The sequence below is a fragment of the Engystomops pustulosus genome, chromosome 6 (assembly GCF_040894005.1).
Source record: "Engystomops pustulosus chromosome 6, aEngPut4.maternal, whole genome shotgun sequence".
NCBI classification, from domain to species: Eukaryota; Metazoa; Chordata; class Amphibia; order Anura; family Leptodactylidae; genus Engystomops; species Engystomops pustulosus.
The window spans coordinates 91,755,845-91,772,522 of record NC_092416.1 but is presented as its reverse complement, the minus strand read 5'-3'; the positions used below and the strand labels follow the sequence as shown (position 1 = coordinate 91,772,522).

The window sequence follows — 16,678 nt, the reverse complement described above, 5'->3', positions numbered from 1 at the left end:
AATGTTTAAATCTAATGGCAAGAAACACACAGAAGTTTGTTTTGTTGCAGAGAAGATTTTTGACACCATAAGCCTCTCCTGAAAAAGTCCTAAGCTTATCTTTGCAACAGTAGCGCCTGGTATAGAATCTGCATCTATTACCTTGGGACCTCTGGCAAGAGATGAAAATGCCGGTAATATTGAAGGCACATTATAACATGTAACCAACCTATCAAGAAAATAACTCAGATTCTACACTATGAACACTGTACACATATTTCTTAATATTTTATTAGCCCTTTCTTAATAATCATAAAGGAAATGTCTATTATGACAGCCTACATGGTAACTTTACTCATGGTTCCATCAATATAATACATGGAATGTTAGGGAAGGTAAATATTTTTTAAAAGGAAACAAAAATATTTCACTGTCACCATGCAAGTATCAATAGGCTATAGAAGACTGCAAAGTCATCAAAACTTGGTTTATATAACATACACATAAATGTTTTCAAGTCAATAAATCAAGAGAAAAACTGGTTGGCACATATTTTTTTATTACAATCAGAGAACACAGGCACCCAGTGCGGCCAAACTGAGAAGTAGATGAACCCTACTTACCAACCTTCCCTGGGAATATATAAGTAATACTCAATAGCCCTTCCCAGTAGCAGACAATTCTTTCCTCATCAACTGTGGAGGACTTACATTCACCCCAAAATTCCTCTCTATTTATAAACATTCAATTGCAACCACACAGAAGCTTATCCCACCCATCTGATAATGTATATCTCCACCTTGTTTTGCCCTGTGGTTAACCATTTAACGCCTGGACCCATGTCTTCTACCACCAATCCCAACAGTCAGTGCTTAGGATAGGTTGAAAAGAGAAGGTCAAGTTAGTAAATGAAAGAGAACAGTCCAGTCAATTAAATGTGTACGCACCTGCATTCACTATTTCCTACCCTCTTTAAAAATATAGAAGTCAACTCTTGGCAGATATGGCTTAAAATGAAGTACCCTCAAATGCAGGACTGAATCTCAAAACATTTTCAGTAGAGTTCATATAAAGGTATCTTTTATCAGATGTGTTGATGAAAAAGTTGCATTATGATGACAAACTATTGATTGAAGCACAAGAAGCAGCACTTTATATTTCTTCAGTAATGAGTCTTTATAACGGCTTGTATAGGAAATGCATATTGATATATAGTCTTCATTAGATATTCTTCTATATTGGTCTATAAGGATAGCATGCCACTTCAGGGGAGCTAAATCAATAGAAATCACAGGAGAACCAGCTTTAAATACCCGTTACATACATTTGATTATAAAATCTCCCAACAAATATCTTAAGTCATTTTTTGGATATTTTTGTTATTGGTATAAAAATAGTGTTTACTTTAATCATGCTTTTATGCCTCTCTTAATGTTGCTAAAATGATATACCAATAGATGTGTACAATATGTTCATTTATACATTAAACCACAGGGGGTGGGGGGACAAAACATGAAAACCTTTTTGGCAATGGAGGGCCCAGAACCATCCTTACACTCAAGTCTATATGTAACGTAATACATTAAGATGGAATACTAGTTAGAAAACACGGCAAGAAGACTAAAGTCCTTTGTAGTTGTATAGTTTTTGAAATGCCTTACAGAATCAAAGAAAAAAATCCATCTTGGACCGGTCTCACTGATGCCAAGCATAGGGATCAATTTTTTTCTTCTTTAGAGAAAGACATGTGAGACATCAAAATACAGATCACAATCAGCTCTTCCAGTCATGAGATCCACTTGACAGATTTGTCAGAGCAATACCTGAAAACTGACCTAGGAAGGCTATCCTTATAGAGTTTCCCTGCTACCTTTATGGTCCAAACCTAACATTTTATGCTCTGGGCTTGCCTCGTAATGCATTTCTGACCTAAACAGTCACAAAGGAATTTAAAGGCATTCAATCCACTATAATATATACAGTAGAAAATGGGGCAAGGTACAAAATGCAGCTTTATCCCATTGTTAATAAATAAGCATATTGTATATAATTACTTTTTTCTTGTAACCATTAGCATTATTCAGAAATCCCCCCCACAAAAAAAACACTAAAAGTATATACACATACAGCAGAAAAGGTAAACATTATAAGAGTCCAGGCTCTTAACTCCAACAGAATGTCAGGGGTGGGTACCCACATGTAGAAGGTATACACAGCTTCCTGTGCCTTTTAGAACATACTGTACATTGCTGTAGAGGAGCAGATTTGTCATTCAAAAATATTTCTGTGCACCATGATAACTAACTACACAAGTTTAAGTAACTGTGTAGGTTTCCCTGCAGTAAAATGGAAAAACAAAACACATGATATCATGGCAGTTCTTTTAAGATAACACACTGAGCTCTAATATGTAAGGTCATCTCTGCTACATTTGTATATTGCTAAAGAAAAAAATCACCCAAGTCTATGTATACTGTATAAATATATTAAAGTTGTCCAACAGTGCAATAACCGTACAATTTCTCCACGCAAGGTTTTTTTTTAAAGGGTTTGTCTATGATTACTATGTAAATATTTTTTTCTTTTCATGGCCATACCACTTTATTCTACTTGAAAGTTTTTAATTAATCTTCAATATATAAAAAAGAAATAAAGAAATTGTGTATCATTCATTATTTCTCACATCATCCTAAATAAGATGTGGCGACAGACACACATTGAATCTGCAGCTCAGCTTAAAATCCCCATTCAGAACACAGCTTTTAAGTGCAAAACATAAATAGAATATGTATCAAAAATAAAATTAAATATTTAGATCTTATCATTGCGAATAAAACTAACTCCATAGTAATGCATGTCTACAATAATTTGAGTAGAATCACTCAAAACATTCGTAAGGCATTCTCAATACAAGGGATCCCATTAACAGATTGTCTTACAAAACAATGAGTTAGTCCTTTAAAAACAATAGAGAATTTCAAACACAATAATGTATGTGCCTACCAAGCAATATATATTTTATACATATATGTATATAACTCTTTTGTCTCAATTAAAGCTACTTTTCTAATCACTTCTTGTTTAGTGTATGTAGCTTTTGTCTTTATATATGTTACTATGGCTACAGACTACAAACAGACCATAAGTGTAGTCAGGTTCACTTCTATTTTTTTTTTTTTTTGTCCAATATGCATTGCAACTATACAAAATGGTTGAAAGGTAGACAATAGGCTTACTTGGGGGGTTCTCTGCTTTGGTTCTTTCTAGTTTAAAAGAAGAATATCCTGGCTATAAGCTGGTCATAGATTTAATTGTTGCTGGTATCCTGAATGATCAGCTGTAACTGATACCAATGTAATGAATCAATGCTGTCAGTCGGGATTGATTTTAAATGATACTGTAACTATCAGCCATGACACATGTTCAGTATTAAAATGCTTAAAATTACAAAAAATGTGGCACACTGAGATGTAACCTTCCTTAAATTGTGGGAAAAAGAGCATTTTCATCTGAAGCCTTAACAAGAGAGTATGACAAACCTTACACTATAATAAATGGTCGTAGACTCTTAATGCATATTCACAGTAAATCAAAAGGCGTCAAGCAGTTTAAAGCAGTTGCAGAGAATAATGAATCATTTGTCCTTCTAGTGCTCTACAACTTTCCAAACAAATGTTAAGTGTTCTGCAACCTTTTCAGCAAGCAGAGTCTTTCTTTTATACACAGTGCTTAAAGTAGAGAATAATATAGGTCTTAAAACTCACATTATAAGTCATGGCACATATAATATATACTAGTTTGTATGTATATCTATGTACAACATAAGATGTTAGCATTTTACAATTTTATTTTTCTGTCTTTCATTTTGGACTAAAATGGGATACTGGCTGAAACAGGTATAACCCACTGTAGTGTTACATAGATGATATAGGTGACTCAGACCTTTTGTTAGGAAAAAAAAAACAAAAGACAAAAATGGCACTTAAAAAAGGATATTGCGCTGCCAACATCTAATCTTTTCACAACCATAATCTTTCATTCCATTCTATTCTAATTGGAAGTTATGAAATGATGAAACAACTTTATTTTTTCTTCTAGGATTTACAGAGGATGTCTATTGCAAACAATATCTTTTAATTAAAAGGATCGTCCAAAAATTAGCTGACCACAAGATGTCTTTATCGTGTACTTATACGTAAGCTAACAATGTAATATTGAGTGTAATTTAGCATAACGTTTTCCATTCCAGCTTATACCACCACACAAAAAAAAAATATTATTTCATAGTGCCTGTTGATATGAGTACGATGACACACATGCCTAGTCCTCCGGAGACAGTGGTGCTTACAGAAGAGTTTTTTTTAAATCAGACAACCCTTTTAATGTTATATATTTGTATTATTCAATGATAAACTATGCCATTGTATCAGTCTTGGCAAACAAGCACTGAATGTATCATTTGTCACTAAGAAAAATCGGAACATATACAAGGTATTTGCAGTACTGCAGTTTCAAAAGTTCTGAGAAGAGAAAATAAGCCAGCAACTCCACGTAAGTTTGTGTATTGTGTTGTTTGCATACTTTTTACAATGAACATTATATAAAGGATCTTAATTTAATGCCATATCCATGGAGTTGCTGGTCTGAACTCTGGATTGCTGACTCTTACTGTGGACCAAGCACGGGCAGGTGATTTGGATTCTATTTATATTTTGGAACTCCTTAATATTAGCTAAATGTTTTTTTTTAAAATAAATAATCAGCAAATAATTATTTTTTATCAATAGAATTTATCATTACCAAAAAAATAAATTTTTAGATTTTATTCCATTTTAGATTTTATGTTTAGATTTTATTCCATATATTAAAATGATGCTAAATAAATGTTTAAAAATAGATATGTTCTTTTCATATAAAACTCGATTATATGGTTTTAGTTATGTTGATGTAGTCATTAAAACATTCTGCTACTAAATGTTATCATATTTGTCAGATATTACTGTTTTTAAGATTTTGGTAACTGGTGTATATTATTTTAAATGGCATAAACATGCAATATATACTAAAAACAGACAAGATTTGTACATTTTGTACATATTATTTGTACATTATTGCAGCAAATTTAATCTGAAATATTACAAGGAATGTTTTTGTTTTTATATTCAAATTTACAATGCTATTATGTTTAGAATAGTAATTTAAAACCAAAATCATAGTACATGACTTAAATGTGCACACACCCCTGTTTAAAGGAGTGAAAATAAAAAAATATTTTTGTTTACAGAAAAATCTTGTGAAACTTGCTTGGGGTCTATGTAAGCTTTACATGTTTTTCAGTTTTTTTTAAATAAAAAGAATAAGAAACAAATATTTACTTTATAAGAGTAAAATAATACAACTTAAAAAGTTAAATATTTCTAGCCTCTTTACTTGAAAGGAACCTGTTAGTATTTACCTGATAAACCACATTCAGTTTGTTATGAAGCAGCTAAACACCCTCTCGAGCATGTTCCTTTTATAGATTTGTGTGGTGGCATAATCCATAAAGTTTACTTTGAAGTGAGATGTAAATTTGCTATATTAAGTCAAATAGGTGGAGGATTTAGTACTGAAGTTAAGCTTACCCTACTCCAGAATGTTGCAGTTGACATCCCTGCATCCATGAACAATACATTACATTTTTTTTTAATTATATTAAATTACATCTCAAGCATAAGTCCCTATAGAAGTAAATTTTAATAAATGTATTTATGCATTTTATTTCAAATGTTTAAAATAATTTAATATTAAATTGCTGCTTTATTTTTATTGAATTGGCTAGGTACACATTGGAACTGGCTATAAAATAATATAAATGAAATGAATGAATTTAACTAACATTCAATGTACTTAAAAGTAGTTTTTAGAATTTAGTCAGCAAAATCAATTTTATAATGTAATTATCTCATTTGATATCAGTTATAAGTTGATATTAAATACTAATAAATCAAATACTATGAAATATATTATATGTGAATAACATATTTTTGTAAAGCTATTCACACATTTTGCATATACCATAATACATCATAATATGTCTAATAACTTTTTTAGACTAATAGAAAATGTGAAATTCCTTAATACTATGTTAAACTATTAACAATTAAAAAATCCTATAACACTATAATTATATTATCAAATTATGAGGCAATAAAATAATATCATTGGAGATGGGGTAAGTAAATATTTGGTGTGATATGTTACATAACATACATTTGCTGTATTTCTTATTTACAATTTCAAGCCAGGTACACATATACAGTAATTAACTAATAATTTCTGACAATCATTAGCCAAACTTTTTAAAAAGATGTTGACATAGATAAATAAAATCATATAGAGCAATTCATACATTAGTATATATCTTTGGAAGTGATATCAAAATAAAGGATTGCAATTTTTTTTCAAAAACAATGTGACTCCCTTTTTAGGTGTTATAACCTAACTTTTCACTTAAAATATGACTTAGTAGCAGGACCTGACCCCAAACTATGGACAAGAATAGTTCAGATCATAGAAAAAAGAGACCCTTTCTTTTCTTATCTTGGACAATGGTTTTATAAAGTGTATATCCATCCAATCCTAATATAAGAGTACAGTGAGAGGTTTCATTTTTCTAGTTAGTTCCACTTCGTATAAAAGGTGGAAAGAAAGTAATATTACATCTGTATACATTTTATTCAACAATGCTTCACCATCTTTTCCATAAATCATTGAGTAATATGTAGTCATAGTTCCTCATTTTTATGCAATAGAGGTCGAAATATGGTTTTGCATTTTACCAATTCAGCCTCTGTCATGGGAACAAAACTGTGAAGACTATTGTCAAAAAATGTATTCATTTGTTTAAATATATTATATATACTGGCATACAGATATATATACTGGGATACTTTCGTATGTATTTTACTTTTGGAAGAACTTTACTGGTTTGGTTTTTTTCCCAGGTCATGCGTTTTTGAAAGACTGGCATTCATCTATACGGAGTACCCGCATGGAAAACCTAATAATCCTCATCCAGAATTTGGAGTAGAGCACGAGAGGCCTTTAAAACTTTGTACACCTGCAAAGAAGACCTGCAAAACTCAGTTTACTAAAGGAGTTATAACACCACTTATATCACCTAGGAAGTATAGACTCCACTTGATAATTATTTAGTAGAATTAGTAGCCTGTACTGCCAGTTAATAATTTTCAGCCCTGTCATCCTCATTTGGTGCATTTTAGGCTAGGTCATCAAAATCTAATTTTGGAAAACCCATTAAGGTACATTTGTTATTTCAGTATTTATATATACTTTATATATCAGTTTTTCTTGTTTTTCTAGATTACTGCTTACTGTCATTCAGATGGGAGCTTTAACCATTCAGCACCAGTGTAATTTGCCACTTCAGCATCAGACACCATTTTCCATTTTTAGAATGTGTTCTTTCAATGGCTGCAACATTTAAAATGTTTGGGCTAGTAATGACATATTTTTGGCATTTTTTCTGAAGATATAGGGTTTTCCTATGGATTTTACATTTGGCACAGGGCCACTGTCATCTTTTTCTGTAATTGCCGCTACCCCTTGATGTCACCGAAGAGTGATGATCTTTCACCATCACAACTGGTCGCACATTGTCACAGATCATGTTCAAAAATACCATTTGTGGTAGGATCGATCAGACCACCGAGGGTCTTTAGGGTACTCTAGGGGTGTGCAAAATTCCAAAGTGCCACTTTTTGTCATTTTGCAACTCATAAAAGTTAAAATAAAGGGTGATCAAATGTTGTAAACTCCCACAAAATTAAACATCATTACACAGCTCCATATGCCAGTGGATGAACAAGTTATTAATGTCAGAATATGGTAAAATGAAGAATATTTTGTGCAGAAAGTTTTAATTTGTTAAAACCTATTAAAACCTATACAGATTTGGTATGCCTATAATTGCAGTGACCAAAAGAATAAAGTAAAGGTGTTATTTTGAGTGCATAGTGAAAGCTGTAAAAACAGAGCCCACTAGAAAATCCTGCAAAAGCATTTTTAGTCAAATTCACTGTATTTGGAATCTTAATACTGCTTCCCAGTACATGGCATAGAAAATTAAATACTGCCACTAGGAAGTACAATTTTTTACACAGAAAAAAAGCCCTTATAAAGATTTGTACACAGAAAAATAAAAATGTTATGAATTTTTAAAGAAAGGGAGCAAAAAGTAGAAACGTAAAAATTAAAAAGGGCATCAAAAGAAAGGGGTGAAAACATGATGAAATATGAAAACGATTGACTGCAACAAAGTGTTTCCTTACAAAAGATATTTTATTTTTATTTTTTACTTTTTCACTTAAAGGTCAAACTAGACCTTTAGGAACTTTATGTTTTAATTTACTTTTTCACTTTACATTTCTACTTTAAATGGGGTTACTCTGCAGTCCCAAGTAAAGCTTATAAGTGCACAATAGGAGCAACATGTATTACTGTATGTGCTGCGCTGTATTGAGACAGACCCATCAGCAACCCAAAACTACCGGCCTCCCACCAATCACGTGTTTTATCGGGGGATCACCGGGATGAAAAGAGGAAGTGGACTTCTGCCTCTATTTCTGATCAAGCACTGTGTATGAGACAAGGAGAAGACAGTAACAATGCTGTCTTCTTCTAAAGGGTCCACTGTGATTGCCTGCAGCAGGGGATCAAACACTAAGCTACCTAAATACTTGAGCAGCTGCCTAGAGAATGCACCATACAGGAAATATGCTATGGCACTGACTTTAGGAACACCGATTGTTCATCATAAACATTCACTGTGCTGTCCAAAACCAGTAAATATTTACTTCCATTGGATGGAAATCTTTCCATGACCATGTGATGTAACACAGGTTCTTGGCTTGTTATAACATGACTTTTTGTCATTCTAATGAGCCATGACCATACATTTTCTATCCACTGGAATTAAACATTATAGCTTCCTACTGAATTACAGCAAGCAGAGATCTAGAAAACTGTTGGGAACTAATACATAAGTTATGCAATTTCCTAATATGTTATTGTTTTATGCAAATAAAATAAAACCTTTTTAGAAACTGAGCCACTCCTTTAAGACCTGTTTAGCCAATGAGTAAATGGATAATAAGTCACAATAAGTCACTATTGCTAAAAAAAAAGGCTAAAAAAGTTGCTTATTGGCCTGGGTATCTACATCTTAGAGGCAAGAGAACAACTTTCGAAAAAAAAATCTAGTGGAAGATCATCTAATCAATGATGATTCATATTTTCTTACCTCTAGCAATCGGTTGCGAGGGCTATTCTTAAAAAGCTGATAGACTGTGGTCTAGGCAGACAATGCGCAAAGGACTCTCTATTCCACTAATTCATGCCCATATGCAATAATATGGCTAATAGCCAGGGCCTTCAATGGGCTAAATAATTTTGACACGTGTCACTTACTGAATTAAGTATCATTCTAATATAATAGCAACAATAGTGAACAATGAATGAGCAACATTGTATTTTCAAAAACAGGATTCTAATCATTTTTCATTATAAAGTACTTTGACTACCTAGTAAATATACTCTGCATACAAAATGTTAGTAAGCAGCAAATAGATATTTACCAATACAACCTCAAAAATTGACATAACCTTCTCTATTTTTTATAAATATATACTAAAAAGTATTATAGTGTGATGCCCTCTGTCATCTGGAAGACTTGTGTTTGAGTGTATTTTGTTAAAATATATATGTATGGGTCACGTCAATATTTTTATTGGCAACAAGATGAAAATTGATGAAACAATCTAATTCTGAGCCCTTAAGACAGGGAAATTGGCTGTAAGACTAAGAAATTAAAACTAAAAAGTGCCAACATGAATAGTATCCCTGACATCTTGAATAACCAGAGTATTTGAGAAGTTAATTTTTTTCTCCTGTTGTTTTTCTCTTGGGCACAAGCTGTTGAAGTGGCAAATAACACATATAAAATGCAAATGCTTGCTGTTAAGAGCAACATGACATTGATTGCTAGATAACCTATAGGTCACTGGATGTTTTCAGGAGAAAAATAGAATACATATTTTCTAAAATGATATTGCACTTCTATTCTGAAAATAGTGAGACAGGCATGGCCAACTATCACTCCAACTTCACCTTCAGCTGATTAAAGTAATGAGATTGAAACTGGTATTTGCACTTATGTATGAATGTATTATTGACTCCACATATTTCACAGACCACATTTTGTTATACTGTCACACAAAATGTCAACCGGCAGTTGGTGGGAGGATTTCAAAGTAGGTTGAAAGGCAGTTAATCCAGAGAGTGAAAAGCTTCCAGCACTGGCACATTGAAAAATAGAAAGTAAAATTCTAAATTCTTTATTTCATCTTGTTAAAATGTTTCTAAAAAGCTTATAATCCATCATGATGGAAAGAAGGTCGCAGTCTGTGGCCTCCTTTCTATCATGGTGGACTGTAAGATTTTTTAAAGGAAGATTTTAACAAGATGAAATAAAGAATTGGAATTTACTTGTATTTTGAAAGGTAGCTAAATTGAAATGTCCAATCGGAAAGTATGAAAAATTAAAATGTGTGTATAAAAAATTGACCTAATAATGACTGGTAAACTGACGGTATCCTCGCCTGAACGGTATGTCCAGTGTTAACACCACACTGCTGTATACCTGTAGGTGTGATTTGAGTAAATCCACTGCTGTTTGGCATGCTTGTCAGAGCTGTAACTAGATATAGTGTGGAAAATTTGATACACTACTGATTGTGCTAGTTTCCCCCCTACAAGAGGAGAGGTCTGTAATTTTTATTGTAACTGTGAGAGGCGCAATGTAAAAAAATCCCGAAAATTCACATTGAATGATTTTTAAATATTGAATTTGTATTTTATAACATGAAATAAGTATTTGAACTGCTCTACTCACCATGTTTGACATGGTGTACAACCTCAAGAACACTATCATGACTGTAAAGCATAAGGGGAGAAACATCATACTTTGTGGACACTTTTCTTCAAAAAGGGACAGGACAACAGTACTGTTTTGAAGGAGGATGGAGCCATTTACTTGGCCAACAACCTCCTTCCCTCATTAAGAGCATTGAAGATAGATTGCGTCTGAGTCTTTCTAGATGACTATGACCTGCAAAATACAGGCACGGAAACTAAATAATGAAACCAGAAGAAGCATTTCAAGGTCCTAAAGTCGTCTATCCAGTCTACAAACCTGAACCCAATCTTAAATCATTGGAAGGAGTGTTGCCCAGTGACAGTCCCGAAACCTCAAAGAACTGGAAAGATATGTATAGAAGAGTGAGCATAAATCCCTGCTGCAGTGTGTACAAACATGGTCAAGGACTAACAAATGCTTTTCAACTAAATATTAAGGTCCATTTTTTTCTGTTCTGTTGTATCAAATACTTATTTCATGTTATGAAATGCAAATTCATTATTTAAAAATGATATGTGAATTCTCCTGTATCTTTTTTTTTAGATTCTGTCACTTGAAGTGTACTTATGATAAAAATTACAGACATCTCTATTATTGTAGGGAGGAATTATGAAGCAGTAGGTGAAATAGATGCTGTTGGAGGGTACTTAAAAAGAATACTATGTTTCAGCATCAAATCAGCATCTTCATTGGGTATAACCAAGCAGGCAAAAAATCTGAATTTAAAGGGAACCTGTCACTTCCTTTAGGCTCAATAAACTACAAAAAGCACCTTATATGGCATGATTAATGCATTCTGAAAGTGTTCTTGTAACACTTGTGAGAAGAAGAAGGCTATGGGCCAGTGCCACATTTTGAAATAATTCTTTGGCTTTCAATGATAGGTATCAAGTAACTCATATTGCACAGTCTTCACTTTATGCTTTCTTTTAATTTACGGCAAATGTGAACCAGTTACATTTCAAAAAGTGGAAAAGGAATTGTACCAAAAGGGTACAACTCATATAGCAGATTTGTCCTTGTCAAGTATAGCGGAACAAACTATCAGAGTGTTCAGGAATAAAACATCCTTTTAAAGTGGCATTATCTACTATATATAAGAGTCTATACAACAAATCTCTCTCACTTTATCACAGAGATATTCGGCTCAACTGTGGAGTCTCCAGTGGAACAAACATGCATATACAACTGCTAAAATTATATGAAATAAGGCTATAGGAGATCCTCTAATTCCAACAACTTTGTCTCAAAACCTTACAGTTAAGCCCTCATGCACACAAATGTATTTTTCTCCTAAATGTTAGCCTTTGTTTTTGCGGCTAGCTCCTGTCCTCATTTATTTCAATGGGCTGATACACATAGCCATTGTTTTCACAGCCCCGGATATGAACCTAGTGTTACTGAGAAAAAACTCAGAGCAGGTTCTAATCTTGGCTCTGTACACCCATTGAAGTCTATGGGGCAGTGAAAAATACAGATTTCACAGGTGTCATTTGTCTGATGTCTGTATTTGTAGATAAGTTGCTATGTGACACGTTTATAGGTTGGAACAAACTACTAACATCATTACTAGCCTTCTGTTTTTTTCCACATATGCAAAGGCACACTGATGACATGCAGACTGCTTTTGCAGACATATGGTTCAAACAAAATTGAAAAATTGAAGACACACTGACCATAATAATGGACAAAAGAACTGTAGTCTGTAGCCAGCGGAAAAGAACATCTACAACTTGAAAAAAAGCCTGACCACATGAAGTCATCCACAGCCTTCAAGAAATGTAAATAGATAGTATGAGACAAACAAAACTAAGACAATGTTGTGTCTGAGGGTAAAAGAATCAAGATCTCAGTCACAACAGCACAGTGGTCTTTCGGCTTTGGCTAAAGAAGAAAATGCACTTGCTACTATAAACATAGAAGGGACTACTGAGGGCTGTAATAAAAAGACTGACCATCTCCACAGTTTAGTCTTGCAATCCAATATTCAAGGTATCTTTCCAATGACTACATCATGTGGATACACATTTTATGCAAATACCCCACAATCAGGACCCTTTGTGGTTTAAGAAAACTTTTGGTTTTCTATGGTTTTCTATAGTCTATGTACCTTAACTAATACAAGGTAGGGAAACAAAACACAATGGTGGCTTGTGTAATGCAGCTTAAATTGTTCTGTATAGCAGAAAGGCAGGTGAGAGCTACTACCCCCCTTAAAAAAGTGCTCACCTTACGTAAGCTCAGACAAAACTTATAGGGGCAGATTTATCAAGCAGTCTGAAAGTCAGAATATTTCTAGTTGCCCATGGAAACCAATCACAGCTCCCCTTTAAAATATTCATGAGCACTGGTAAAATGAAAGCTGAGCTGTGATTGGTTGCCATGGGCAACTGGAAATATTCTGACTTTCAGACTGATTGATAAATCTGCCCCATAGTATAGCCATAGACAGATCAGCCCTCAGCTGGCCTGTATGGGGTCGGAGTTGGCAGAAGTTGCAGAGTGAGAGGTGTGGAGCACACCAAGAAAATCAAGCTGGAACTATACCGTCACTTTCAGCTCCAGTGATAAGTAGTAAAATAGATATTTTACAAAACTTTGATGAAGCTTTGATTGTACTTCATGAAGGGACTTACAGTCTCAAACACTTTTACACTTTGAAAATTATCTACTTCTTTATTTGGAGCACCGCTACAGCTTGAATTTCCTGAAGTGTTCCATATTTCTCACTCTGTATTTACTTGAACTTTATGGGGGCTTTTTCCTACAGTTGTTATACAAACATTTATGTAATAATTGGCTCATATCTAATTACATTTCAGTGTGCAAGTTGAAATAACCCAGCACCACCAAAAAAAAAAAAAAATGTATAAAGTACCAAAAAATTTTTTGAACTGGTAATCTGGCCTCCAACCAACGTTTTTTTTAATATAAAAATATATAAAAATGAAAATATAAACAATCATACACTATAAATTTCAAGAAGGAACTACAGCTGTGACATAATGATTAACAATAGTTGTCCCACTGGTCCAAATGATTTTCTATATTGAGATGTTGAAATATAGAAAACCAGGTTGTTAGGGCACATTCACACTGCCGTTGCCCGCCGTACCATAGCATATATGGCTTATGGCACCAGATGACGAGAAAAGATAGGACATAGGACATATCCTATGTCTTCACGGCACTGTACCGCTCCCGTACAGCGTCGCGCGCCCATTGCCGGTTTATATACGTCCCCTGAACAGCTGTGTGGATGAGGCCTTAATCAGTATTTCACATTTGCAGTACCTCTCTTCAAATTGTACTTTTTATTTCCTTATGTGCGTGTGATTTTTTTTTTTTTAAATATTATTTGGCCCTTTAAATTTAAATGTGGCTTCATTTAACTGTGGCCTAAAGTGTAGGTTGACTTCTGCTGATATTTTCTACACTCCATATAAAGTCCCTGAGGCTACTACCATCTCCAGACCCCAATATATCAATTAAAGCTGAGTGCGATTAAAAAGAGTGAATTATTATAACTTGTGGGACTTTGGGTGACCTGTTCAATTCACCATGTGTATAGTAACATGTCATTTGTTAATGAGTACTGACTGGTTTCTTGAAGTTATAAAAATGCTCATGAGTGGTCCTGTGAATGGGACTGTTCATGGATACGTTCGTTTTCAGAACACTTGTAAAATCTATAGGGGTTTTTCAAATAAGACAACTTCTTTAACAGCAGCCAACAAGGAATTCTTTACCATAAACACTACCAAAGTGCCAGTTTGCCTTCTCTTTCTAGAGAACTACAGCATTCTTTAGAATGAAATACAATACAGCAAATATCTGGAAAGGTGAAGTTAAATAAATACTAAGTGTTCGCTGATTTGTGAGCTGGAGAAATATTTGTAGCAATGCACCTAATCTATTATGGTTATTCTTCTGTAGTCTATTGTGATCAGCCCCTAACTGATACCAAAAATAGGGCAGCATACCTGGTAAACTTTGGTTAAGGGAGACATGTAGAGTAATGAGAAAAACTACCAAGTAACTCCCATAAATTTTAAGAACTACTAATTACTCAAGCAACATATGCTTTTGTTTGTTTTCCAAATATTCATAATCCCTTGCAACATTTCCCTAAAAAAAACTAAATTGACAACTAAAAAGATTTTTCTCCAGAATTTACTGTCTCAATTCAACAACTTTTTGAAGAGTGTTAAGCCAGAGATCTTTTTTATGGTGTATCATTTTCACTACTACATACTGTAGTTGTATCAGTACTTATTGGAGAGGCTCAGTAGGTCACCCCAGTAATAATAATAGTATAAGAAGAATGGTGTCCCATATTCTCAAACACGATGACTGTGATTAAATGTCAGCTTTACTTATTAGGAAACTATAGGTTATACTGGCACATATTTCATTAGATTTTTGTAAACAAGCATTGTTTGACATACAAGATATCCACAGCTTTAGGGAAGACTCTGCTTATGTCTGAATCTCTTGTTGTCCTATTCCCTGTTCTACAGTAAGTATTTCAATCACTTTTCAAGCAATTTGACCTTCTCCTTACATAACTACATCCAATATTGACAGTAAAGATGCAACAAACAAAAAAATTTGGGGCACAGTGAAAATGGAACACTACAGTGCTAGAGTGATTTCCTCATTAATTGGTGCCTCCTGCTCCCAAATATACTCCATGGCTCAAGATGGAGCCTTCATTGCCCCCTGATAATAAAATAAGCAGCTGGTGAATCAATCATTTTAGGGAATTTGTGTGCATGTAATACTATATGTATATATATATATATATATATATATATATATATATATATATATACATACATAAGAATATTGTTCTTGTTTTTCTTTTCAATTTGGCACACAGTAAAGTACATTCATAATCTCTTCTCCTGGGACCTTGTTCCAAACCTCTTCAGGTTGGAGGGAATTGATACAAAATGAAGTAACTAGGAATCTAAAGACTTGAAATCACCTCTCCAAGAAAAATTTAAGAGCTCGGTCAATGTTCATTCGATGACCAACCCTTGTAACACCCAGGTCAATGTAATCCTCCTTGGTCAGTGATGGTAAGTGGCTGCCATCAATTTCATTGTCTAAGAAATGTTCTCTATGTTCACCAAGATTTAAATAGTCCAACCAATCAGCCACATCATATTTTGTCCAAAAGTGGATGGGCTTAGAGGCAAAAGGTTTCTCAGTAGGTGGTAGAATAAAATGGGTTGGAGATAAGGACCGGCTGCCCGTTTGGAAGCCAGGGAACGTATCTCCACCAGCTGTAGGGGAGCCTCTAAGGTCAAAGACCCCTGTGTAGACAGGGGCAGAAGGCAAAATGGGTAGAGAAGAAGGACGTGGAGTTGGACTTATTTTGTGCTCCGTGGGCAAGGTTGACGGGCTTGGTGCTCTTCTCAAGGTAGGACGAATATCAAAATCCACACTTTTGGGGTGTTTTGGAGTAGGCTGTGGTGACTTAGGCCAGTTATGAAATAAACTGCTCACAGGTTTAGAAGATATTAAAGAAGTCGCATTGTCATCAACTATCCTATTAAAGAGAGAGAAGGTAGAAAAAGTTAACATAATCAAAGGTTCCAATAGTTCTATTCAGCACCTTGCACAATAACAAAGCATGTGGTGTAAAGGAAAATCTGTAACACTAAAAAGGATTTGAGTATCCTCCTGAAGTGGCAGCTAGTACAGTACAGGCAG

At 34.0% G+C, this 16,678-nt stretch overlaps 1 protein-coding gene across 1 annotated transcript in view; it reads right to left on the bottom strand.

The window, feature by feature from the left end:
• Positions 1-243: 243 nt before the first annotated feature.
• The window catches only part of SHANK1 (SH3 and multiple ankyrin repeat domains 1), a 410,365-nt gene continuing 393,930 nt past the window's right edge, over positions 244-16,678 (bottom strand). The window contains exon 24 of the mRNA XM_072110375.1: positions 244-16,514. Coding sequence (XP_071966476.1) covers positions 15,944-16,514 — 571 coding nt within the window. The 3' untranslated portion in view covers positions 244-15,943. The remainder of the gene's footprint in view (positions 16,515-16,678) is intronic.